This window comes from Loxodonta africana, chromosome 14 (assembly GCF_030014295.1).
Source record: "Loxodonta africana isolate mLoxAfr1 chromosome 14, mLoxAfr1.hap2, whole genome shotgun sequence".
Taxonomy (NCBI): domain Eukaryota; kingdom Metazoa; phylum Chordata; class Mammalia; order Proboscidea; family Elephantidae; genus Loxodonta; species Loxodonta africana.
The window spans coordinates 24,620,624-24,648,606 of NC_087355.1; the positions used below are offsets into that span (position 1 = coordinate 24,620,624).

At 38.5% G+C, this 27,983-nt stretch overlaps 1 protein-coding gene across 4 annotated transcripts; it reads right to left on the reverse strand.

Annotated features, from left to right (window-relative positions):
* Positions 1-892: 892 nt before the first annotated feature.
* Positions 893-27,068, reverse strand: ELOC (elongin C). Of its 4 annotated transcripts, none has more exons than XM_023545809.2 (4): positions 26,437-27,068; positions 8,198-8,251; positions 3,227-3,370; positions 893-1,110 (listed from the first exon to the last, which is right to left on the reverse strand). In XM_023545809.2, exons 2-4 carry the CDS (start codon positions 8,199-8,201, stop codon positions 920-922), a joined length of 339 nt encoding a protein of 112 aa, XP_023401577.1. In that variant the 5' UTR covers positions 8,202-8,251; positions 26,437-27,068; the 3' UTR covers positions 893-919. The 4 variants fall into 4 exon arrangements, with proteins under 4 accessions (XP_023401577.1, XP_010586657.1, XP_003408273.1 ...); XM_010588355.3 differs by having other exon boundaries at positions 26,353-27,066; XM_003408225.3 differs by lacking the exon at positions 26,437-27,068 and adding an exon at positions 26,168-26,277.
* Between the last annotated feature and the right edge of the window lie 915 nt (positions 27,069-27,983).

A 27,983-nucleotide genomic window follows, 5' to 3' on the forward strand; every position in this document is an offset into this window, starting at 1 on the left:
TCAAGGTGTGTTATAATCAAATTTTCACTGTATTTCTCCACATTTTTCATACTTTTTAACATTACAGTTGGATGGAGGAAGACCAGAATAGTTCGGAAAAGTCTAGCTTGTAAGATATAAAGTTCACTGTGTGCCTTTTAAAGTATTTAAATAATTGCAAGTATTATAATCACAAGGGACATTGTAATAAGAATAATTGCAAAGGAAGCTTTATAGTCAAAGAAAATACAGTACTTTGGATTGGCCAAAACACACAGCTCAGAAATCAAAGTAATGCAGTTTAGTTGTTGACCATCTGGCTACAGATCTTAAAAAGCTACTGCTCCGAAAGCTGTACCCAGTAACTTTCCAAAGTTGCTTTTGAATAAAGTTCTTAAATTGTAGCAATAAACAAAATGACAAGATACACTTAAACAATACTGCAGTTTATCAAAAGACACATAAAAAATTTCAAACCTTATGTCTTTGGGAGTTATAAAAATCAATGTTTTGGCTAAGTTACAAATGAGTCTATAATGCAATTATTTGCAGAACTCCAGTAATGTTAATGACAGCTATCAGGTTTTTTTAAAAAACATAAAAATATTGAGCCCCATTATTTACCTGTAGAACTTGCTCATTTATGCCTAAATTTCAGCATTTAACATATCATCACTGCTCTAATTCTGAAAGTCACATCCAAAGGATAAGGCAAAACCACCTACAAATTGGCATATCTGTTTATTTCTCAGTTTGTGAAAATGTCCTTAATTTGTTGATGCAGCAAACAAATTTCAACTCTGATTGCTATGCAAAAAGAAGAGAAGATAATCTGCTTTGCAAACTGCATACAGGCAACATGCTATATGAAAAAATTACTAACTGAACTACAGGTATTAAATACTGAAAAAAGTTAACAGTTTATTATAATTTATTTTATTTAACAATCTAAGAAGTTCGCAGCCATCAGCAGTTCCAGTGCAATTTCAGGTGCAATTGGGAATTCGGGTATCTCGGTGGAGCTGTTAGTGTAGCGAACCTTGTAGGTAAAATACATGCATACTTTTGATAGCACATGTGAAGGGATCTCTCTAAAATTGACCTCATTGGTTTCATTCTCAGCAAACTGACCTGTAAAACAAAAGGAATTTGTTAAAAGAATAAACCTAACTAGCAACAAATGAAATATTAAGCTTCAATTACAGACCATAAACATAAAAAATCCTTATTGAGATTCATCAAGACTGAATTTTTAAATTCTAATACTTTCCCAGAAAACCCTGGTGGCATAGTGGTTAAGCGCTATGGCTGTTAACCAAAAGGCTGGCAGTTCAAATCCACCAGGCGCTCCTTGGAAACTCTATGGGGCTGTTCTACTCTGTACTATAGGTTTGCTATGAATCGGAAGTGACTCGATGGCAACGGGTTTTAATGCTTTCCCAGAGAGTTGGACTAAGTAATTTTTCTGAGACCCTAGGTGTCATGATTATTCAGGGTGAGCAGAACAGAAAAAGCCAAATTGTTCTTTTATAAGAATCAGTTCAGGGAATCATGTCTTTACGGTCATCAGGAGCCCTATGCTATACTGAATTGTCCTAAATAAAGTTAGGACAAATAACTGATTTTCTGATTGTGCTTTTCTACCAGTGAGTGAATATATAAAACACAATAAAATTTTTGTTTTTTGGAGAAAGATACTATTAAAAAAAAAAAACTGTTCATGGTTTCCTCCTTTACTTTTTAAAAATATGATCATGTTTATGGGATATTATAAGCCACTTCCCTTTGTTCAATAACAGTTCACAAACTATCTCTCAGTCATTCCTAAAATTTCTTTAGCTACATGAACGTTTTATCACTAAGCCTTTACTCATAAGGACAAAATTTTTCTTAGCTGTCTAGCACTAGCACTATGTACTGAATACAAAAGGTATTTCACACCTAAAAATAAACTTTCTGAGAATGCACTATATATTTTTTTAAAGTTTCCTAATAACTGTCTATTGGTTGAAGGTGGAGTAGAGAGGTAGAAGAAGATAGGGACTCAGGAAATAATTCACAACACTGAGGTAAAATTTGGTTTGCTAATTAACTGTAACTCCCTTTCTTGAATAAATATATGAAGTATTGCCAACAGGCACTTACTGAGTCATTGATATACTAGACACTAGTATTTCTTTTTTATTGAAGTGAAATTCATATAACATAAAATTAGCTACTTTAAAGTACACAATTTCAATAACATTTATACATTCACAGTGCTGTGCAACTACTCCCTCTTATTCAGTTACAAAACCCTTTTCTAACCCCACCCTAAAAAACTCCATACCCATTAATCAGTGAGTCCCCACTCCCCGAACCCTCGCACCTAGCAACTACCACTCCTATGTACATGCCCAAAGGAATTTAAAACAGGTATTCAAACAAATACTTGTGTATGAATGACCATAACAGCACAATCTGCAATAGCCAAAAGGTAGAAATAGCCCAAATGTCCAAAACTGATGAACTGATAAACTGTGGTATATTCACACAACGTAATATGATTCAGTCATAAAAAGGTGTGAAGTACTGATATATGTTCCAAAGTGGATGAACCCTGAAAACATTATGCTAAATCAAAGAAACCAGACACGAAAGGCCACGTATTGCATGATGCCATTTATATGAAATATCCAGAATAGGCAAATCCATAGAGATGGAAAGCACATCAGTGGTTGCCAGGGGCTGTGGGACCCAGGGAATGGGGAGTGACCGCTTAATGAGTGTGGTTTTTCTTTCTGGCTGATAAAAATGTTTTAGAACTAGACAGAGGGGGTGGCTGCAAAAAACTGTAAATGTACTGAATGCCACAGAACTGTACCTTTAAAATAGTTAATATTATGCTACATGAATTTTACCTCATTAAAAAAAAATAGGGAAAAAAAGGAAAATGTTAAGAATAAAAATTTGGGAGGTGGTAACTTCTATAAATAAACTTGATATGTAATCGGGAGCACATATCACTAATCAGGGTCCTTCTGTGGTTAATAAGTTAACCACTGAAACTAATGTAGGGAAAATAATTGAAAAAAAGAAATAACAGAAACCAGTGTTTTCCAATTTAACATAATTGTGCAGTAGTGGTAGAACAGTTACTCTTCTCTCTCTTTTTTAATGTTATGAGTTATTTAATTCAAGTTAAAAATACATTCATCAAACACTAAAACTGAAGATATATGAAGATAAAATAAAAAAATGTTCCTACCTGGGCCACTCAACATGGCTTTTATTGTTCCTGATGTTAGTGCATGTTCTCTTTTTACAATAAATTCATGACCATCAGAAGATATCAATTTGACATACATGGCATCTGGGCCTTCACAGCCACCATAAGTTTTCTCCTCTCCATCTAAAATAGTGAAACGATTTTTTAATCACATAACTTATTAAAAATAAACACAAACTGTGTGATACATTTATACACTTACAGCAATAGCAACAACAACAAAAAAGAGTAGCTGCTGAGGTTGCTTATGTACAACCAAACACCTCAGGGGATTTGGTTCCTTGGTTGGAGGTTTAGGGTCATGCTTTCAGGGGATATCCCAGTTAACTGGCCTAATAAGATGTTTAGTGCTTCTATTCTACCTCCTAGTTCATTGTGTAATGCCTGTGGTCTTAAAAGCTTGCAACTGGCCATCCAAGGCACAACAATTGATCTATATTCACCTGGAAAAACAGAGAAAGAAGGAGAGTCAGAAATAGCAGGAGGAAATGGAATTCATGGCTAACTGTCTCCATGAATAATTGCCTCCTTCTCTATGAGACCAGTTAGGACTGGATGGTGCCAGCTACCATTACTGAACATTTTGATCAAACATTCTATAGGACAATCTTGATCAAAGGGGGGAAAATGCAGAACAGAATTTAAGATTCTCATGGAATCCAGGCTTTCTGGAGCCATGGAGGCTGGAAACTATTGCCCTGAGATAATTTTCAAACCTTAAACCAAAAATATCCCCTGAAGTCTTCTGAAAACCAAACAGCAGTTTAGCTTAACTAGCAAAGAATGTCCTGAGCATAATGCTCTTTTAAGATCTACCTAAGTGGGATCAAATTGAAACAGCAACTCAAAAGATTAGACAGGAACCTTAGCGGGCAGTGGGTTCATGTTAATGGAGGAAGAACTAACACGAAAAGGAGGGAGAGAATCACTGCACAACTCCAAGAAGGTAATCAATGTCAGTGAACTGTACATGTAGAAAATGTGTATGTTCTGCTGTGTATGTTCTCAACAACAAAAATAAATCATAATAAATAAACACATTTACCAAAGTTCCTATCTAAGGAACTCAGAACAGAAGCATTTCTGGAGGATAATAACAGATTCAACGGTTTAAAATTCTAGATATAGAAAACTGAAGGTCCTGACTATAGCTATAGAAGTAACATTTAAGTTATTCTCTATAATAAATGACTCTTCTGGATTTTCTTGTTTCCCATTTGCCTTCTACTTCTTCTAAATATTTAAAACTTCAAATCATGCTCTAACTCATTAGTAAACTGGTTAGTCTTCAACGCGATAGCTAAGGGCATGGGCTCTGGAGTGGAACTACTTGGACTCAAATCTGCACTCAGACCCTGAGCAACTTATTTTGCCTCTCTGGGGTCTGATTTCCTCACTTTTAAAATTTAGGTAATACTAAACAAACATTTAAAACAATGCTTGGCATCCATCTATCCATCCATCCACCCACCCACCCACCCAGACGTCTGTCCATCCATCCACCCACCCACCCATCTATACACACACACACAAATGCTATACAAATTTTATTAGTCATTTGGTTAATCTAGGCCAAGAATAGATAGGGGAGCCCTGGTAGTGCAGTAGTTAAGCACTTAGGCTGCTAACCAAAAGGTCTGTGGTATGAACCCACAAGCCTCTCTGGGAGAAAGATGTGGCAGTCTGCTTCCGTAAAGATTTATAGCCTTGGGAACCCTAAAGGGCAGTTCTACTATCTCCTACGGAAGTGGAACTGCCTTGACAGCAATGGGCTTTTTTGATATAGACAATTGGCAATTAAAGAGACACCAAATGCAGATATTTCCACGTACCCTTTAACTAGGGATTTTATGGTTGTACACGAGAAATGTCTGAAAGTATTGGAAAAATTGGTTAAAAAAAAAAGTATGCAGGTGATGGGGGCAATTTAAGGTGAGATAAGTTCATTTTTTTCTTTCATTCATGAGGTCAAACCATTTCACTGGTGAAGCAACTATGGCTTATCATCAGAAGAAACTGCCAAAATGAAATGCTGTTACATGTTTAACTCAAACATCAGCCATACTCAAGAGAAAAAAAAAACCAAATGTTGCCTTAACAAAAGAGCTGAAATAACAGCAATAGAGACAATTTTAAAGGGAGTATTTGTAGACAATGAAATCAATCTATTTAATAAATAATCTTAAATTAGTAACAATTTTGTATTACCAAAGCAGCATATTCAAATTTGAATAAGATAGTCAAACAGTAAGACTAATAATTCTATCAATTGTGTCACGGATTGAATTGTGTCCCCCCAAAATATGTGTATCAATTTGGCTAGACTGTGATTCCCAGTATTGTGTGTGACTGTCCACCATTTTGTCATCTGATGCAATTTTCCTGTGTGTTGTAAATCCTGTCACTATGATGTTAATGAGATGGATTAGCAGCAGTTATATTCATGAGCTCTACAAGATTAGATTGTATCTTAAGCCAATCTCTTTGGGATATAAAAGAGAGAAGCAAGTAAAGAGTCATGGGGACCTCATATTACCAAGAAAGCAGTGCTGGAAGCAGAGCGTGTCCTTTGGACTTGGGGTTCCTGTGTGGAGAAGCTCCTAGTCCAGGGGAAGATCGATGAGAAGGACCTGCCTCGAGAGCCGACAGAGAGGGAAAGCCTTCCCCTGGAGCTGACACCCTGAATTTGGATTTCTAGCCTACTAGACTGTGAGAAAATAAATTTCTCTGTTATGGCAGCACTAGATATGGCTAAGACAACCCGAAATACGCATTTTTAGAAATAAGTGTGTTTACAAATTAATTTTATATGCCATGTGAGCTCAACTTCTTTTGACAAGTCCCAAAGTCTAACAGACTTCTTTTACTCAGCAATCTACTTTTGGATCCATAAAAATAATTATTAATCCATTTACTGCCCAGTTTAAATTATTGCACAAAGTAATGAATACAGACAAAACATCAGTCTTTAACAACTGCAAGGAGAGATGAAGAGATGGAGCAAATACGTATTACTCTGTTACCAGCCACCCCCACTTGCACCATGCTTGCTGAAGCCACAGCAGCTAGTTCAAGGTAACTTTTTTTTGGGGGGGGGGCCTGGGGGCATTATTTTCATATGAAGTCTTTGGGTGGCACAAATGGTTAAGCCCTTGACTACTAGCCAATAGGTTGGTGGCTCAAATCCTCTCGGACACATCTCAGAAGACAGGCCTGGTCAATATGCTTCCAAAAGGTCACAGCTTTGAAAACCCTGTGGAGCACAGTTCTACTCTGCACACATGGAGTTGCCACGAGTAAGAACTGACTTGAAGGCAACTAACGACATATTTTTGTATACTCCTTAAAATCTTTCCTCACATATATAACTCACAGTTTTTTACTATGACACAATTTTAATTTTTATAGTTACCAATGGCCTGAAAGGTCTGAGGCTTATTCTAAAACCTTAGGAAGCCATGGAAAGGAGAAGTATAGAGAAGGGTGAGCTAAGTACTGGTCAGCCAAAAACATATATTTACTACTCATTCATTTGTTAACATTTAATTTAGAAATCTGTAAATCTATGATTTATAAATATCACCTATATACTATTGCTACCAAAAATGTTTAATATGAATTAATTACAAGATGGTATAGATTGAATTATGTCCTGCAAAAACGTGTGTCAACTTGACTAGACCATGATTCCTAGTATTCTGTGGTTGTCCTTCATTTTGTGATCTGATGTATTTAACCTATGTGTTGTAAATCCTAACCTCTATGATATTAATGAAGCAGGATGCCATCTATAGGATTAGGTTGTATCTTGAACCAATCTCTTTTGAGATAGAAGAGAGAGAGTCGAATAGACAGGAGGAAGACCTACTATCGCCAAGAAAGAAAAGCCAGGAGCAGGGTGCATCCTTTGGACCCAGGGTCCCTGCAGTAAGAACCTCCTAGATCCAGGGGAAGATTGATGAGGACCTTCCCTCACAGTGGCCAGAAGGAAAAAGCTTTCCTCTGGTGCCAGCACACTAATTTTGGACTTCTAGCCTCCTAATCTGTGAGAGAATGAATCTGTTTGTTAAAACCATCCACTTGTGGTATTTCTGTTATAGCAGCAGCATTAGATAACTAAATAACGAAGCACTAGATATTTAGCAGCACTAGATAACTAAGACACAAGGAAACAATCAGACAAATCTAAATTGAGGGACAGTCTTTGAAACAACTGGCCTGTTCTTTTAAAAAAGTCAGTCATTACAGACCCTTCCCTATCCCCCAAAAAGTAGGGAAATGTTTTAGATTAAAGGAGAACTATAAAGAGGTAAGTTAATACACTAAGTGATCCTTGATTAGACCCTAGATTAAAAATAACAAACCCCGCTGTAAAGAACACTATTCAGCAACGGGGAGATTCTGCGTATGGATTAAATTAGGCGTCGCATCCCGAAGTACTCAGGTGCGGTCTATGTGGCCAAGAAAAAAGCACACACACACAGGAAAAGCAAATGTGGCAAAACGTTAACAACTGGTGAAAACTATCTGAGCGTTCAATGTATTATTCTTTCAACTTTTCACAATAAAAAGCTGGGGAGCTCATAAAGATCTTAGCTTCTAAATTATAGACTACTCAAACATAAAGATTTCAGCAGTTTTGGCCAAGCTTTAAAAACGAAGCAAAATAAAAATATTTAATCACTGTTTCATATGTCTACTGTGAAAGTTAAATTTCTTAATAAGGTGCCATTTCTCACTAGGAATCACAAATTGGACTTCGCACAATAATATCACTGATCTGCCTCTCAGGAATATATAGTAAACATAAGCTGTTGATTTAAACAACAACTAATTTCAGTCTACTCCGACAATTTTCTTACTTACATTCACTGATTTCAAAGGCCTAACTTCAGTTGAGAAGAAAAAACAGCTTTAGTCAAAACACAAAATAACCTTTATATAACTTACCCATAATGCTCTTATGAAACTCTACTTCACTTCCACAGGAACTTTAGTAGCTTCCTGAAAATGTAACAACGCAATATCAAGATTAATACTGCTACAGAGATATTTCTACCACTGTTATTTAATCTGCCCTTGGTGTTATAACGGACTGTCTCCCTCCTATTCTGTAAGAGTGTACAACTGCAACACAGCAAAAGCACCATATTTCTATCAATCAACTGAAGAGTTCCAAAATGCTTCATCAGTTGGGGCTTTTGAATTGATGATTACTTAAAATAAAGCTTTAAAACCCTCTGCACTAAAAGGGACGGCCTAGAGGCTGGAAAGGGGAATGAGGGGACTTCTGGAAGCTGACAATGTTCTACTAGTTGACCTGGGTGGCAATTCATATGTATTTTTACTTTAGAATAATTCATAGCTTTGTATACTTAACAGTATAAAAATTCTTTCCATCCCAGGACAACATACCACAATATTCAGACCACCTCTATGACAATTAAGTACTGAGTTATGATAAATGTTAGGAAGACATGAATTCAAATTACTATTCTTCAATTTATTAGTTCTGATGCCTAACACACAACAGGCATTCAATAATTGGCAGCTCCTTACTATCCCCAGGGTCTTCCATTTTGGAACCAAAGGAAAATAAAGCCCTACAGAAGCTCAGAAACTGATGATTCTGCAAAATAGTTCATTTTGTTTCTCTTCCTTGTGCCTGTTTCCACTCCCATTAAAGCTTTTTGCAATAGGTAGGGAAACATAAAAACGTTATAAACTGATTGGGGGTGGGGGTGCTGAGGTAGAGCTTGTAAAGCATGTGACACGTTAAAAATAACGGTCAATTACAACCACTACAGAAGATGGTATGTCGCTTCCTCAAAAAACTAAAACTAGAACTACCTTATGATCCAGCATAGGGTCACTATGAGTCGGATTCACTTGACAGCTGTGGGTTTGGTTTTTTGTTTTTTTTGATGATCCAGCAATCCCACTTCTAGGTGTATGCCCTAGAGATCTAATACTAAAGACGCAATCAGGCACATGCACACCTATGTTCAATGCAGCACTACTCACAAGCACAAAAAGATAGAAACAACCTAAGTACGCGTCAATGGATGAATGGATAAACAAAACGTGGTACAAATATACGATGGAATACTATGCAGCTATAAAGAATAATGATGAGTTCTCAAAATATAATGTGGATGAATCTTGACGATATTATGCTCAGTGAAACAAGTTAATCACAACAAGACAAATACTGTATGATCTCACTATTATAAAAAGACAAGAATAGGTACATGTATTGTAACCAACAATAGCTGGTGGTTACCAGGGATAGGTTGGGGGGGGGTTCCGCTCTCAAGATAGCAGACACTTGTTATTTCTGGTCATGGGAAATATAACATTAAATGTGAGTGAAGTGTGAACAGTGTGAGGAAGGTAAATGATGTCACTAAGAAGTACACAAGAAAAAAGGATGTGTTTGGTAAATGCTTTGACATATACAACTGTGCAAAAGCAACTAAAAAATAGGAGTGTAATTATGTGTGTATGTACATATGCATACAACTCTACAGGTATGTATACATGCGTATATATATGGGCATATATAGATGAATATATATACAGGGTTTTCTGGAAACCCTGGTGGCATAGTGGTTAAGAGCTACAGCTGCTAACGAAAAGGTTGGCAGTTCAAATCCACCAGGTGCTCCTTAGAAACCCTACAGGGCAGTTCTACTCTGTCCTACAGGGTCACTGTGAGTCGGAATAGACTCAATCACAACCAGTTTTTTTTTTTTTTAATACAGAAGTATGTATATATATATATATATATATATATAAGTGTACACATCCGTATATATTCATATATACAATAAAGCACATGGGCACAAACATGGATGCTTCTTGGACTTAACCAAACACCTTGTCGGATTAGTCTATGGGGTCTGAAGGCTTAAGACTGTAGTCTTGGGGGACAACCCTGTCAATTGGCACAATATGGTATGTAAAGTTTAAGTTCTATATCCTAGTTTGGTGAATAGCATCTGGGGTCTTAAAAGCTTGCAAGCGGCCATCTAAGGTACAACTATTGGTCTCTACGTGACCAGGGTAAAAGAGAAAGAAGAAAACCAAAGACTCAGAAAAGATACTAGTCCACAGGACGAAGAGTCTACATGGAACATGACCTCATCTACCCTCAGACCAGAAGAACTAGATGGTGCCTGGCTACCACTACTGACTGCTCTGATTAGGAAAAGGATAAGAGGACAGAACTCAAATTCTTAAAAAGTGCAGACTTACTGGACCAGTTGAGACTGGAGGACTCCCTGAGGCTATCGCCCTGTGGTACTCTTTAAACCCTGAACCAAAACTAGTCCATGAGGTCATCTTTTTTAGGGGGTTTTAATTTCTTTCTTTCTTTTTTTAATTCTGCAGTAGGTGAAAGTTTACAAAGCAACTTAGGTTTCCATTTGATAGTTTGTACATAAAGTGTTTCATGGCCTTGGCTTCATTCCCCACCATGTGTCCCCATGCTCCCCATTTCCACCCTGGGTTCCCCATTTCCTTTTGTCCGGATTTTCTACCGCTTCCTGCCTTCTCATCTCTGTTTTTGACAAAATCCTGGTCCTTTTGATCCATGACATCATCTTTTAGCTAACAGACTGGTTCATAAAATAAACAATATCATCCATGAGTACTATGCTCCTTTAAAAAATCATCTGTATGAGACCAAACAGACAACATTTACTCAAAAGCAAAGCGGAGAAGGTGAGGGGGAAGGGAAACTAGGTTACTGGAAACAGAACAACCAGAATGGACGTAACAAGAGAGTTGATACACTATGAAAAATGCAACCAATGTCACCGAACAAATTGTGCAGAAATTGTTAAATGGGAACCTAATTTGCTGTGTAAAGTTTCAACAAAAACACAGTATTTAAAAGACTAAAACAGTCACGTAGAACAGCATAATCCATTAAAATATACACATGTACATAATGGTCAAGGAAAAAACCCTGCCACACCAATATGTTCTAAGGCAGTGTGGTTCTTTATTCTTTATCTGGGTAAAAGTCCTCTATCTTCTAGAATCTGAAGAAAACTAAGGGCCCTCTCCCAGAAACAAAGTATACACATTTTATATAGAATTTCCTGGGGAGCAGGGGTAAGGTAGGGAGGGGTGAAATGGGTGGCGACTGGGGGGATGGCCAGACCTTCTGAAGCTCAATGACAGATCTCAAGTTATGAACCTCCATGGAAGGAGGTAAAATAATTCATTCCCTTGCTCCCACAGAAAAACAAAACAAAGCTGTCTCAAGTTTTTGAACATTTGAGAAAAGATGATCACCTCCAGGAAAATAAAGTTGTAGATACAGATTTTGGGGGTTTTTTCCCCCATAAAAGTCCAACAGTTTTAAAACAAGCACTGTTCCATTTTGATCAAGGGTTTTTATAGACGAACTCTAATCAAACAAGGGAAAATGTAAAACAGAATTTCAAATTCTCATGAAATACTGCCTTTCTGGAGCCATGGAGGCTGGCTGAATCCCTGAAACTACTGCCCTGAGATAATCTTTAAAATTTAAACCAAAAATATCCCCGGAAGTCTTTTAATAATCAAAGAATAGTTTAGCTTAACTTGTAAAAAATGTCTGCCTTGAATATTATGCACTTTTAAGAACTATCTATATGGGGTCCAACTGTCAAAAGCAACTCCAAAGATTAGACAGGAAGCTTAGGGGCCAGTGAGTTTATGTTAACAAGGGAGGAGCAACTCAGAAAAGGAGGACAAGAATGCCTGCACAACTTGAAGAATATAATCAATGTCACTAAATTGTACATGTAGAAACTGCTGAATTGGTGTACGCTTTGCTATATATACTCTCAACAACAACAAAATAGTGTTGTTTCTTAAGTTCTGAACTGACTTGAAGATAGATCACCTTATATCCTTTAGCTACTCGATACTGGTAGACACTAACCAAATATTTGTTGAATGGATGACAACATAATATAGCCAAGAACATGAGGTAGCTTTCAGGAGAATGAAAAGACAAGGCTTCCCTCTTCCTACGTAGATGTCCATATCTATAATGTAACAAATCACTCTTCAGTCCTTCTGCAGACAGGCTACCAAGGTCTGGAAATTTAACAATGATTTGGGGAAAAAAAAAATTAATATTTTTTGAGAAATCTTAAGTTTTAAAACAGAATAAGATAATTGCTAAAGGAAAAGATCTCATGTTTTCTGTTATTTGTATTTTAACAACGTATTAATGCATTTCTTCAGAGAAGGACTGTATTCGTATAGCACTCTTTTTTATGCCACTATCAGGAAAACAGCATTACCTAAGTATCCCAGCTAATATTTTAATTCAAGGCCTTAAAAGACAGGTCAAGAAAATGAACGATTACATTTTGGATCAGGAAAGGAACTTGGAGATAATCAATCTAATCCTTCATCTTAAAAAACAATATCATGAATAATATGTTCCAGGAAGTGATAGGGTAGGATTTTAGAAATCAAATCTCTTAGTGTAGAACACTCACAGGGCATGAAGGGAGATATTTAAAGAACGAATCCTAACGTCAGATAAGGCAAAGAAGACGGCAGCAACGGTGATGTAATATTAGCAATAATCTGAGTGCATAACAAGTGGTAATGGTAAGCATTACATGAAATGTCTTACAACATTATTTATTTAAAAACCACACTTCCACAGAGGAACTTTTGTCCCCATTTTAGAGATGAGGAAACACAGAGGCTGCTCCTTGCTCCTGGAAGTGTTTAAAGAGCCCTGGTGGCAGTGTGCATAAGTGATCAGATGCTAACTGAAAGGCTGGTGGTTCAAACCCACTAGCAGCTCTGCAGAAGAAAATGTGACAGTCTGCTTATTAAAGAGATGTAACCTTGGAAATTCTCTGGCGCAGTTCTACTCTGTCCTATACGATCACTATGAGTTGGAATTGACTCGATGGCAAAAGGCTTTTTTTTTTAAGGTTTGACTTCAGGGCTGATACTCCATTTTTCCATATAGTTACAGTAAAAATTTCGACTCTACCAAAACCTCTTTTCCACTATTCCTGAAAGCTGCTGATATAAATCCTTAGATTCCTGTTGTTGTTAGGTGTCATCAAGTCAGTTCTGACTCACAGCAACCCTATGAACAACAGAACAAAACACTGCCTGGCATTGCGTCATCCCCACAATTGTTATGTTTGAACCTACTGTTGTAGCCACTGTGTCAATACATCTCATTGAGGGTCTTCCTCTTTTTCGCTGACCCTCTACTTTACCAAGCATGATGTCCTTCTCCAGGGACTTGTCCCTCCTGATAACATGTCCAAAGTTAGAGAGCTCTCTAAAATTAAAGAGTACTATGGGTACTGGGTATGCCATTTTATGATGATAAATTAAAAAATTTTAAAATTCTCCAAAGTCATTATTTTCTTCTGTTCATGCTGTTTCCAACCATTCTTTTTTAAAAAAGAAAAAAAATGCCAGAAAAGCTAGAAACAAAAGAACATCAAGGGTAAATGTTTCTATCTGGAAAATCTCCTGAGTAAACATCTTAGGATGTTTATTAACTAGCAGTAGCTAAGGAACCATGCAATGTCACATCTAGAAGCCCTTTGGGTAGCAACGGCTTCTCTACAAAGTTCTTAATACAGTAAGTCAATTCCACCATTTATAAAAATAGAGGTTAAGGGGGGCGAGGGAGACATCCCACCACGACCAGGGTATAAAATTTAGGGTTGAAATTTCCCAATTCTCAAGTGAAAGTTAAAAATATAAATTTGGACTTAATCTAAAAATTAATTCTAGAAATCTAAGTTTGGGGTAACAAAGGTTTCAGTTTGAACATCTAACATCTATTTCACGAATGAGCTGAATTCTGAATCAGGCAGGTAAAAGCAATGGTCAGGGAGGAATGGGCTAAGAACAGTTCTAGAAGAAACTACATGAGCAAAGGCCTAAGATGTCATACATCATGTGCTTTTAGAGGATTACATATAAACATTACTCTTCTATGGTTTTTTATCAACAAAGAAGTTAGGAATTCTAGGTGAGCCTAGGCCTTACATTGAAATCAGTTTTGAATATATTATTGAATACCGAAAAGATCTTTGTATAGGCCATCCCTTTCCCAATTTGAAATGTCACCTTTGTTATATACTATATTGCTGTGTAGATTTCTAGACTTTGCTCTGTTGCATCGATTCATTTATACCTGACCAATATCCCCACTGTTTTAATTATAATAGTTTGATAAACATGTTTTGCTAAATTGTTGAGCATTGTTTTTCCCGTTGCCATCGAGTCAATTCCGATTCTTAGCGACCCTAGAGGACAGAGTAGAATTGCCCCATAGGGTTTCCGAGGCTATAAATCTTTTCAGAAGCAGACTACCACATACTTCTCTTCTGGTGCGGCTGGTGGGTTCTAATTGCCAACCTTTCGGTTAGCAGCTGAGAGGTAAACCACTGTGCTACCAGGGCTCCCTATGGTTGGACAAGTTCCCCCTTTTGTTCTTATATATTTCTTTTTAGGTCTACTTCTAGGTACTCTGGTAGCATAGTGGTTAAGAGCTATGGCTGCTAACCAAAAGGTCAGCAGTTCGAATCTACCAGGCGCTCCTTGGAAACTCTATGGGGCAGTTCTACTGTGTTCTATAGGGTTACTATGAGTTGGAATTGACTCGAAGGCAACAGGTTTGATGTTTGGTTCTAGTTTATAGCTCTTACTGTGAGTGGGACCTGTTTTCCTATTATACTTCCTGAAAGATGATTGCTGGTGTTTTGAATCAGTTGACTTTTATTCTATCATTTTTGTAGAACTTTCTCATTAGTTCTACTAGTTTCTGGGTTGATTTGCTTGGATTTTTTAAATAGATCATAGCAGCAGCTACTAATTTATTCTTTGTACCTTTTTAAATTGGCTATTTACTTGGGAAAAAATAAGGCAAGATCCCTGACATCACTCATAAACATATATTACGGATTTAAAAACTACCAAACTCTGGAAAAATAGCAGAAGAAAATACACAAATAGCTTATACAAAAGTATAAAAAAGCTTGATCCCAATAACCAAAATGAAACCCAATGCCGTCAAGTCGATTCCGACTCATAGCGACAGAGTAGAACTGCCCCATAGTTTCCAAGGAGCACCTGGCGGATTCGAACTGCCGACCTCTTAGTTAGCAGCAAAGCACCTAACCACTATGCCACCAGGGTTTCCTTGATCTCAATAAAAAAAAAAAAAAAGATCTCAATAATAATTTAAAAAAAAACGTTAAAACTTGCTAAACGGTTGGCAGAAAGGGGAATGGGTAACACTAAGTGGCACAACAGTTTGAAGTGCAGCAGCAGAAACAATTAAAGTCTTAAACACACATCAGGAAGCTGGCAATTTTATTTCTTGGTAACCACCACGAGTAAGAATTAAATCGATGGCACCAGGTTTGGGTTTTATTTTGTTTGTTTATCTACTATACCGAAATACTAGCATTGTGCTCAAAGGCAAGTAAGTAGAAAGATATTTATCATAATACGTGCACAACTGAAAAAAACCTGTAATGGACTGAACTGTGTGCCCTAAAAATATGTGCTGTAAATCCTAACTCTTATGCGTGTTCAGATCTGAAATATGTTCAGATATGAGCATATAGAGCAAAGAACCTATATGGTCAAGCCTTGGCGGCACAGTGGTTAAGAGCTATGGCTGATATTCAAAAGGTCAGCAGTTTGAATGCACCAACCAGCCACTCCTTGGGAACCCTATGGGGTGGTTCTACTGTATCCTTCAGGGTCGCTATGAGTCGGAATGGACTTGACTACAACGGGTTTTCATACACGTGGATGTAATCCCAACTGGGAGTAGGGTTTCCTTGTTATGTTAATGAAGCTGTATCAGTGTAGGGTGTGTTTTAAAAACAATCACTTCTGACATATAAGAGGAGCACATTAGACACAAAGGAAGCCCAGATGGTGGCAGATCAGGCAACATGACGCCAAGGATCCGAGAAACAGAAGCTGAAAGAGAGCGAGAGAGACAGCCTTTCCCTAGAGCCAGTGGTACCCTGAATTCAAAGCGGTATAGTAGTCAAGTGCTATGGATGCTAACCAAAGGGATGGCAGTTCGAATTCACCAGGCGCTCCTTGGAAACTCTATGGGGCAGCTCTACTGCCCTATAGGGTCCCTATGAGTTGGAATTGACTCGATGGCAATGGGTTTAAACTGTGAGAAATTAAATTTCTGCTTGTTAAAGCCACCCACTTGTATTTCTGTTATAGCAGCACTTAGAAAGTAGGACAAACCCTAAAAGGTTTACCAATTAGAGAATGCTAAACACAGCATACTCATGTTTATGAAATTCTACGGGGCTGTGAAAAATAAGGTAAATTTATAAATGTAATGAAAAGGAAAGACCAAGAGAAACTGTTAATTTTTAAAAAAGCAGATTAGAATGATAGGTAGTTTAGACTCCATTTATGCAAAATAAGTGGCCTTTCTATTAATCTTATATTTTCTGTAGATTATATATCTACATTGCATAAAAATGCACTTAAAATACTTGTTTGAGAATGTAAACAGGCCAAAAAAGGTCTTGAAAGATACTCTTCAAACGGATAGTAATGTTTACCACTGGGTAGAAACTGGGAAAGGTAGGAAGAGCCACAGAATGTAGGCTTATATGAGATATTGTCATTTTCCTACAAGGAGAGTCTATTTGTATACTCCAGTTATGATTTAAAGTAGATCTTTTTAAAAGAAACTAATAATTGTGTAGAATCATGATCAAAACAATGGTCAGCCTGATGATTAGTTCCTAACCACATGTAAGAATGTGAGTAATTTAGAAGACAAAATAAATTATATCAACCCAAAATTATCTAATTGAAGAGGCAAGAGAGGCTTTGGCCACATACTACAAACTGACAGAGATCAGTATGCATGCAATCCCATGTTATAATAATATCAAAATATCCTGCCTCCAGCACATGCTTACACTGTGGCTGAATTTACGAGTCTCAGGAAGCGTTGAAATCCTCATTCTGGCCTATTCAATTTATAACAATGCTCCTATATATATATATATATATATATATATATATATATATATATATATATATATATTTTACCTCTTGTGTAGGTAGTCTTAACAGCTTTAGCATCTAGTCCCCCATTCCCTTTTTGCTTATGGAGCTCTGGTAGTACAGCGATTAAGAGGCTGGCTGCTAACTGAAAGGTCAGTGGTTTGAACCCACCAGCCGATCCATGGGAGAAAGACTGGCAATCAGCTTCCATAAATATTACAGCCTTGGAAACCCAATGGGGCAAGTTCTACTCTGTCCTAGAAGGTCACTGTGAGTCAGAACTGACTCTACCTATTTTGTTGGTTCTCCTTTTGTTCCTCCACTGTGCAATTTCTAGTTTTCTTCACTATCCGATACAAACGTTTCCTAGCTGCCTTAGTATCTTTTTATATGTAGAGGTATTTTGTTTCCCTAACTAGCAGTAAATTTCCACAAGGCAGGGAGGTTCTCTATTTATGACCCAGAAATTCAGCACAACGACCTTCACAGAGTAGTTACATGGTAATGTTAACAAGGTGGAGTTTCACACATTCGTATCTGCCAAATATATTTAGATGCTGTTATCTTGAGCTTTCTAACAGGATAGTCAATGGCACAATGCTTTCACTAAGATTGATTCATCTTTTTCCTTGGTGTTGGCATTTAATAAGCTTAGCACTTTTAGACAACCACAATTAAAATTATTCTTTTTAGACAATATCTATGTTTATTGGAATATTTTGGGGGAGAGGCAGACTAAGAAAGGAGATGGTATTCCATCTTTCCTGACAGAATTTAATCAATATGAATTGTTAACGTTTAAATTATAAATTTAAAGACATATCCATGTTTCATGAGATTATAATAACCAAACCACAGCTAAAACATCAGTCTCACATTTTATATCAACTACCATACATTGTTAATTATAAATGAAAATGTATAACATGTATTCCTGTATAAGTTTCTGGAATTCCATTAGCTTTCTAACTTAGTTATCTGAAAATGTTAATTATTTGATAATGCCCTCAGATCTCCTAGGATTAAAACCTGCTCTAAAACTTCCCTGAGTTTCAAAACAAATTTTGTTCCCAGTGGCAGTCAGTGGGTCAAAGAGGGAAGTTTTTTGCTTTTATTCAGAAATTCCAGTAGGTCATCTGAAGTAAAAACACTGACCTCAGTTTTCAACATTTCTGATAGCTAACAATCAGTAATAGCCTAATTGTTGTTCCAAATGGACAAGCTTTTACTATTAAAATAATGATTTATCTAATAATACCCACTAATCACCTGTATTATCACATCTCATCAACAGGGTCTTGGTTTCTAGTACCATACCCTCACAAATGCCAGTGTTGTGACGTGCTTATCACAAATTGTGGAGCTTTAGGAATTTTGATTAGAAGACATTTCTCTGATACTTAAGAACTCTATTTCAGACTGGCCACAAATGATCCACCACAGTGACATTAAGTTGTCTCTGGACACACTGTGAATGATGGGTACTGGTTATGTTTTGGTAGGTCATAGCTGTTTTATATGAAATTACAAATGGCAAAATTATAAACATGATTTTCCTGAATCCTTATACTGGGAAAAAAAAGTGAATCAAAACATACAACTACAAAGGGAAATGCACTCAAGAAACAAAGATGGAATAACTGGGTATCCACATAGAAAATACGAACCTTGACTACTCAAACCATATACAAAAATCAATTTGAGAGGATTTACATAATTAAACTTAAAAGATTATATGATAAAGCTGCTAGAAGAAAATGCACACTATTTTTGTGATATTAGGGTAAAGATTTCCCAGAGAAGATATAGAAAACAGAAACTATTAAAGAAAAATGGGTAACCTATAGGGTCTCTATGAGTCGGAATCGACTCGACGGCACGGGGTTACGGGTAATTGGATTCCATCAAAATAACAAAGTCTGCCCATCAGAAAACATCATGAAGAAAATGAAAAGGCAAGCCACAGGCGGGGAGAAAATATTTGCAACACATATCTGACAAAAGACTTGTATCTAGAGTACATAAAAAAAATTTCCCGCAAGCCAATAATACCAAAGCAAACCTGTTGCCGTCACGTTGATTCTGACTCAGGGAGACTCTACAGGACAAAGGAGAACTGACCCACAGCATTTCCAAGGAGTGGCAGATGGATTCAAACTGCCAACCCTTAGTTTTAGGCTAGCAGCCGAGCTCTTAACTACGGCACCACCAGGGCTCCCAATGGTCAATTAGTACGTGCAAAAAAGCTCAACATCATCAGTTATCAGTGAAATGAAAATTAAAACCACAATGAAATACTACTACACACTCACCAGAATGGCTGAAATTAAAAAGACTGTCAGCACCAGATGTTGGAGAGAATATGAAGTGAAGGGAACCCTCACAGGTCGCTGATAAGAATGTAAAATGGTACACGCCTTTCAGAAAACTGTTTGGCAGTTTCTTCTTTAAAAAGTTAAACATGACCTACTTTATCACCTAGGAATTATTTCCTATGTATTTATGCAAGAAAAATAAAACCATTTGTCCACAAAAAGTCTTAAACATGAATGCTCATAGCAGCTTTGCTCGTAAGTAAAAGAGAAACCACGTAAATGTCCATCACAGAAGAGAATGGATAAATAAGCTGTGATATATTTATATAGAGGAATGCTACTTACATGAAAAGAGGTATAGTCTACCGAGTCACACAACACAGCTGAAGATTAAAAATATTACAATGAGTGTAAAAGGCCAAACTAAAAAGTACATTCTGTATTATTCCATTTATATGGAATTCTTGAATAGACAAAACTAAGCTATGGTGATGTATCATGGTTGCTTCTGGTAGAGGGGTAACAGAAATGCTCTGAATCTTGAAACGCATTTGTCGAAACTAGTACATTGAGCATTTCAGACTATGTAAATTATAACTCCATTTAAAAAATAAGTCTAGTGTAAGGATTTTTTTTTTAATTTATTGATGGTATTTCTGAAGTTTAGATATTCTTAATTCCAAAGACATCATCAATCCAGAATGGTTTTCTGGTGATTAACCTTTCAAAGGATACTTACCCCATAACAAATTTAATCCAAATCACCTGGATATGCACACACTACGAGTAGGAGTGGGAGGTTGATAGTTCTAAAGGAAATAAATCTGGGATTACAAATTTACAACAGCAAATCTGTTAAGTGAACAGCCACAAAAGGAAAGCAGCTTGGGATTTGGGTCTTGATGGATGTGTTTTATCAGGCAGAGATGGAAGGAGAGGCATTCCAGGCAAAGTAAATAATATGAGCCAAGTCAAAAAGCTTGGAGGCACACAAAGTAGCTTCACTTTGTTGGAATTTAGCTTAAAATTCATTCATTCAACAAATATGTACTGAAGGCTAGTACGGCAGGTGCTATCCTAGGCACTGGGGACACAGCAACGAACATAACAAATATTCTAACCTCATGGGGAGCACAGTAGGGACAGTAAACCAAGATACAACATGTGAGATGGAAGTGCTATGGGGAAAAATAAAGCAGGGTAAGGAAGACAGGGAGCGAGGAAAGGGAAGCAAGGTGGGGATGCTATTTTATATGGGACGGTGAGGGAAGGCCTCATTGACATTAGAGAGAGATCCGAAGAAAGTGAGGGAGTCAGTCACCGACAACTAGGGGAAAACCCTTCCAAAGAAGGAGAACAGCAGACAGACCAGTTTGGCTGGAGGAGTGAACCAAGGAGAGAGTATAGGAAAAGAGGTGAGAGACTGGAGAGCTTAAGCCTCAGACAGGGCAACAGTGATAGATAAGGAAGACAGGTTGAAACATGGATCAAGATGTGGGTCTTGAATGCACAATACACCACCAGGACAGGCAAATATTGCTTCTTTACTACACTATTCTGTTTCATCTCTCCTACCTAACCATTCTTTCTGTTTCCTATCATTTCTTAAGACTTGAATGCAGTCTTCCACATACCGTAGTACTTAAAATCAGTCTGCTTTAGAATCTTCCTCTGCCAATTCCTAGTCATGTCATCTAGGGAAAGTTATCTAACCTTTCTGTGCCTCAGCTTCCTCAACTGTAAAATGAGGATAATATAGCATCTACTTCATAGGGTTATGGAGCATAATTCTACTGTAACACACATGGGGTTGCCATGAGTTGGAGGTCAACACAATGGCAACTGGTCTCATAGGGTTGTTTTGAAAAATAAAAGTTTATATATGAAGCATTTAGAACAGTGCCTGACACACAGTAAACACGTTAAAACACTACTCATTATGATTCTATTTATGACCCAGAGGTTCATGCCTTCATTCATATTATGCACTGAGTGCCTACTATGGACAGCCACTGTTCTAGATACTTGGGTTAAATTTTTGGACAAAACAAAGAACTCTGCCCTCCTGGAACTTACATTTTAGTGAAGGGGTCAGCCAACTTTCTGTAAAGGACCAGATACTAAACATTCTATGCTTCATAGGCCATAAGATCTCTGTCACAACTACTCAACTCTGCCAATGGAGTATGAAAACAGTCAGAGACAAGACAAATCAATGTGGCTACTATGTTTCAACAAAACTTTATTTATGGGCACAAAAATTTGAATCCCACATAGTTTTCACACGTTGAAATACATGGTAGTCTTAATATTTTTTAATCATTAAAAAATGTAAAATACATTATTAGCTTGTGGGTAGCATGAAAACAGATGCGGGCAGATTTTGCCTGTGGGGCTAGTTTGCTGATCTGGTTCTAATAGGTTCTTCACCTGCAGTCAACCCCATCCCTAAAGGATTGTGGATACGATGCAGAAGAATACTGGATCCTTGAATTTATATGTACATTTTTGTATATATGAGTTTGTTCTTTTTTTTTTTTCTTTGAGGGAGAAAGGAAGGGTCCATAGCTTTTATTATATTTTCTAAGGTGTCTCCAGCCATAAAGAAGCTAAGAACTGGCGGTAGTCCTCTCGAATGAATCTCACTGGCTATTTTATTTTGACCCAAACCTATCTCTACATCTGAATTTCTACTCTCTGCTAGATATTCCTTTCTGGAGATCCAGAAAGGTTAAGTGACAGGACTTCCACTTCCTCATCTGCAAAATGAGGGAACTGGTCTAAAATGTCTAAAAGTTCTTTCCAGTTATAACATTTTATGACCGAATCCCTCTGAAATGGAATTCATCCTCCCCGTACAACTGCCTATAACTTCCAACTTTGTATGCTTATTAAGGAGAGTCGCCTCTCCTCCCAAAACACATAAGGGCTACGTGTGTCCTGAATGAGTCAGCCTGCTTCATCCCTGTAAACTGCCTAATCTCCCTATAAGACTATATTACGCAAACTCCTTTGTTTCAGTTTAAAAAACTATGAGCAAATATTCTCAACTTATAGTACGTATTCAATTACAGATTGTGTTACGCATTATCATAAAATAACTGAAAAGAACCTTTAGAATGACAGGCTAAAAATAGAAAAACCAAATGCCTTATACCCTTAATTCTCCCCTGCCTTCTCCTCCTGTGCTTTATCGACCTGCCAAAATTCCAATTCTGGCTAAATTCAATTCTCTGCCTAGTTCAGGCCTCAACCAAGGAACCGAATGTGGATTGAGAAAAAACAACTGTTTTGACTGGCCTCAACTTTAAATTTATGACCACAAACTTTACATAGGCACTTGGGGTTATAATCACCCAAGTAAACTGGCTTTCCTACTCTGAGAAAACTATACCTCCTAAACCTCCAACACCCTTCTCCCCATCACCCTGATAAAGTCATTTATCTCACTAAGAATGAAACAAATCACCTCAATTACCTTGTCTTTCTGCCTCCAGTCTACCAGGGTCTGTACATTACACACTCTGTTCTCTCTTTGTTTCAAAAGTTGAATAAAAGCTGACCTTCCTACCCAAGGTTAGTCCTTCTGCTTAAGCACCCAGTCCTACTCCACCCCCCTCCCTAATCTAACCAAGGACTTTGCTCCTGCCATTATTCCCATCAAGGCACCAAAATGTAACACCACCACCCCCTCCAACACCCATCCCACTTCCTTTAGCCCACTCCAATTAGACTTTTGCCCCACCAGTCCACTAAAAGGACTCTAACAAAATTTCAAATATTTCGCTTTGTCAAATGGTCACTTTTTAATCATCTTACTCTTAGCAGCATTCTACAAAGTTGACTACTCCTTCCTTCTTGAAACTTTTCCTTCAGTATTCCTGACGCCACAACCTTCTGCTTTTCTGCTTCTTAGCTCCTTCTGCCTGGAGTGCTCCCACTGTTCTGCCCTATCTCCAAAAACATTCTCTACTTGATATCCTCCAGGCCATAGTTTTTGTTTTTTTTTTTTATCTGTAATAGGGCTTTAAGATTATCTCCCTCACCTGACTTCTTTGAGCTCCAGTCACAGATGTCCAACTGCACACTCACTCCATTGCTTAATGGTTATCAAACTCAGTAAGTTCCATAAAGAACTCCTGATTATTTCTCAGAAAGATGCTCCCTCCCCATTCTCCCCATTTCAGTAAATGGCACTACTTTATGCAGGTGCCCAGACAAAACAGTGATTGCTTAAAAAAAAGAAAAAAATTAAATCCCATGGGTGAAGACAGGACCTATCTGCCTCCATCTTCAAATTACATTCCAAATTGGACTATTTTTCACTAACTTCTAACTCTACACCTCTAGGTCAAGCTACCATATTTCAACTTTACTACAAAAGCTTTCTAATGAGCTGGTTTCCTCATTTCCCTCTCACCTGGTCTATTCATCCAGCAACCAGTCATCTAAAGCATAAATTAGATGTCACACTCATGCACAAAATCCTATAAGAGCTTCTCATTACAGCGAGAACAAAAACCAAATTCTTCACTAAGGACTATAAGGTTCCAGAGGAGCCCTTGTGGTGCCATGATTAAGCACCCTGCTGCTAACAGGAAAAGGTCAGTGGTTTGAACCCACCAGCCATTCTGCAGGTGAAAAGACCTGGAGACCTGCTCCTATAAAGATTACAGTCTAGGAAACCCTACAGGGAAGTTCTACTCTGTCATACAGGCTTGCTATGAGTCAGCATTGACTCAAAGGCACACAACATAAGGTTCCATGTTATTTAATCCTTGCTTAACCACTCTGATCTCATCTTCCATCGCTCTTCCTTCAGTATACTCCAGCCATAATGGGCTTCTTAGTAAAAATTCCCTCTCACTTCAGAATCTTTGCATTTGGTTCCTGCTGGCTGAAAAACTCTTCCCTCAAGTCTTCCTCATCATTTAGGAACTCCTCGGGAAGGCCTCCCTTGACCAACATATCCAAATTAGACAACCTCCCTCCCGAGTCACTCAGTATTTTCTTCATATCACTATCTAAAGTTATATTTAATTATATATATACATACTCTTACTTCAGGCCTCACAAGAACAGAGACGTAGTGTTTATCACAGCTCCAGCAGCTAGATGTGTTTGGCACACAACAGATGCTTAAGAATATTTCTTGAATGAATGGTACTACCACTTTCCTAAGGCATCACAGGATGGGCTTTTTATTGGAAGAGTAAAGCACTTAGGACAAGCTAGCCAAAATGCATTAACATGTATGAGTGTAAATTCAAAGGTTTTCCTGATTATTTTCTAGTACTTAAAAATCTAACAACAAAACAAAAACAAGCATTTTAGGATACAATTAAATATTACTTTAGAACTTGACATACAAGACTGACCATAACTTCTTCTGACTGCAAACTATTGCATAATAATATGGCCATCTGGTATTGAAACTGGCTCCCTCTGTTTGAAATAAATTTATATACATATTTGATAGTTACTAAATAAATGGTTGTTACTAGGTAAACTTTACACTTAACGAGAAAAGGCAAAATCATTTAAAAATTTAACAGAAGCTTCAAATCATAACTGGAAATAAATATTTAATAAATATCCATGATGGCAGGGGCCATAGCTATTTCCTTGCTATTTCTATGAGTGGGAATCGACTCGACAGCACTGGGTGGGTATTGTATTCCCGGAATAAATAAATCCACATGTGAACTGTGATGTTTCAATAAAGTGAATTACAGTATATATACACGCGATCAGAAATTTATCACTTTAATTCATTTAAGAAAAAAGGGAAAAACTATTCGGGGATCAAAAAAAAAAACCCATACATATGGCACTTTGAAAGAGAAGTTCTAACACTTTAGAGGATTTCAGATGGTTTCTACACTGGAAGTGATGCAGAGTAAAAATGCTTACACTAATAAGGTCACAAATTCCACAGCTATGTTACATCACTAAATAGGTTTTTTTTATGTCACATCACTAAATAGGTTTTAGTTTCTCAAACAAACTCAATAGGCACTGTACTTGACACCCAATACCTCCTTTCAAACACAACTGCGATGCAGATGTACAAAAGATCCAACCCACCAAGTCAGGTAGAAATCAACCAACAAGTTGCCCAGAAGGTAAACTTCTCGTGATCCCTCAGCTGGAAGGAGCTAGGGCCCTTCTCTGGGACCAGGGAGTGATTCCAAGAAAAGAAGGAATCTGAGTGCACACGGGAATGCAAAATGGAAAAGCGACTGGGCTGCCGTGCTCCTAACTCCACCCTCTCTGCGCTCAGTCCAGAGAAAGGCCAGTCTCGTCGGCCACAGCCCCTCCTTCCATCCCTTTCCAAGCCCACCGAAAGGCGCCAGGAAAGGTCCCGCCGCCCTCTTCTCCCCTCCCCCAAACTAGGAGCTGGGAAGGCCTGGGGAGGTTAAGAGCTTCCGTTTCTTCCCCGCCCAAATGGGAAGGGGTGGGAAGTGGGGTTGATAGTGCGTCCCGTACAAGTCACCCTCCTCCTCCACGTGGTCCCGGAGCATCGTTTCCATTCCAGCCCAAGACTCACTCGCCAGTCCCGTAGCCAACGTAGCCACCGCAGCCACCGCAGCCGGGCCCCCGCGCACCGCCACAGCCCCTATTCCAGGGCCGCCCCCCCACCCCAGCAGCCTACCGCCGTGGGTTCCGGGGCAGCTGGAGGAATTACTTCCGCCAGTGCACAGTCGCTTGTGCCAACGGGCGGGAGATTAGTACCTGGTAAGGCGGGAGGCAGTGAGTCTGTAGCCGGCTTCCGTCTGGCGGAAGTGCCCAGCGTCCCTGCCCTTCCCCCCACATCACCTCAAACAAGCCTAGGGGAATGGCATTCACTGCCAAATCTCAGCCAATACGATTCTGGGTCTTCTGAGTCCCGGCATGCAGCGCCGATCCGGCTCGGATTTCTGAAGGAACAGCATCCTTATTAAGGAGGCGCTCGGGGCCCGAGGCAACACAGCATTCTGGGACATGTAGTTTCACCGGACGGTAGTGTGGGCGTTTGGCTTGAGACGTCACTGCATCCTGGGACTTGTCGTTTCTCACGTCCCCTGTTAAGATTTCGGGGGTTTTAGAGGTCGTCCCTGCCTCTGGTTTGTGGGTCGTCTGGAGATGGGGGAGCTGTCTTCAGAGGAAGGATTGAAAAGTGCGGTTTGTATCCTAAGAAGATCGTGCTCTTTATGAAGTGGCCTCTGTCCTTTGTGAAAAGTTGCAGTGATGTGCAAGAACATCAGAACTGCTCGCGCAAACACCTGGCCTCATTTCCTCTCTTCCCGGTACTGTTAAGTGTTTACTGACAACTAACCACGCCCTCCACGCCCGCAGTGGGGGCCCTTCCTTCCCAACTCCGGAGTGGCTCAGTTCTCCATTCGGAGCTCACTCACAGAAGTCCAGGCGACTGCCACCACTACTCAGTTCTGGGGCCATCTTTCTCACTCCAAGCCTCCTCTGCCTTCACCCTGCCTTCCTCCTTTTTACTTGCTTTCTTGTGGTTAAACTCAGGCGCCTTTCCAGAAAGGCTGAAACAGCTAAATAAAGTTCATCCTTTGCTGTGCTCGGGGACTGTGGCACGAAGGGAATGTAAGGCCCAAACGCCATTACAAGTTGTTCAATTAGGCACTGTAACATATCAACAAAGGCAAAATCATACAGACAAGTGTTTGTGGAATAAATGACTTTTGTCTGAAAGGCATTTTTAGTTGATGTGGCAGATGACATGTATGGCTTTTTTACAATCAATTGCAAAAAGGGAACAAACTGTCTTGGGTTAATCTTTCAAAGCCTTTGCACAAATCATCACCAAAGTTGCTTGGTTGTAATGGTATCTGAGAGTTACAGTTTGGTGGGAGGAAAGGCAGTGGGGTGTAGAAGACAAGGCTACAGAAACATTTCCAGTCATATCCTTCCTCCTTTTAGTTCAGAAAGTACTTTTTCTTCTTTTCTGTCTTCCTCTTTTTCTCATTGCGTTACTGAACAATGCCCTGATATCGCATGGTGGAACTGTGCAAGACCAACGAGTCTTTCATTGCAAACGCCTTTTTCAACAACATAAGCAGCAACTATACAGGTGGACCTCGCCGGATGTAATACACAGGAATCAAATCGACTACATCTGTGGAAAGAGATGATGGAAAAGCTCAATATCATCAGTCAGGACGAGACCAGAGGCTGACTGCAGAACAGACCATCAATTGCTCATATGCAAGTTTAAGCTGAAGCTGAAGAACATTAAAACAAATTTACAAGAGCCAAAATATGACCTAGGGTTTATCTCACCTGAATTTAGAGACATCTCAAGAATAGCTTTGACACATTGAACACTAATGACCAAAGATCAGAAGACTTGTGGGATG

Bases quoted from the DNA above. Each gene is read 5' to 3' on its own strand.
- ELOC (XM_023545809.2), bottom strand. The intron at 1,111-3,226 runs GTAGGAACATTT...TTTGTTTTACAG, and splicing joins AGCCATGTTGAGTGGCCCAG to GTCAGTTTGCTGAGAATGAA.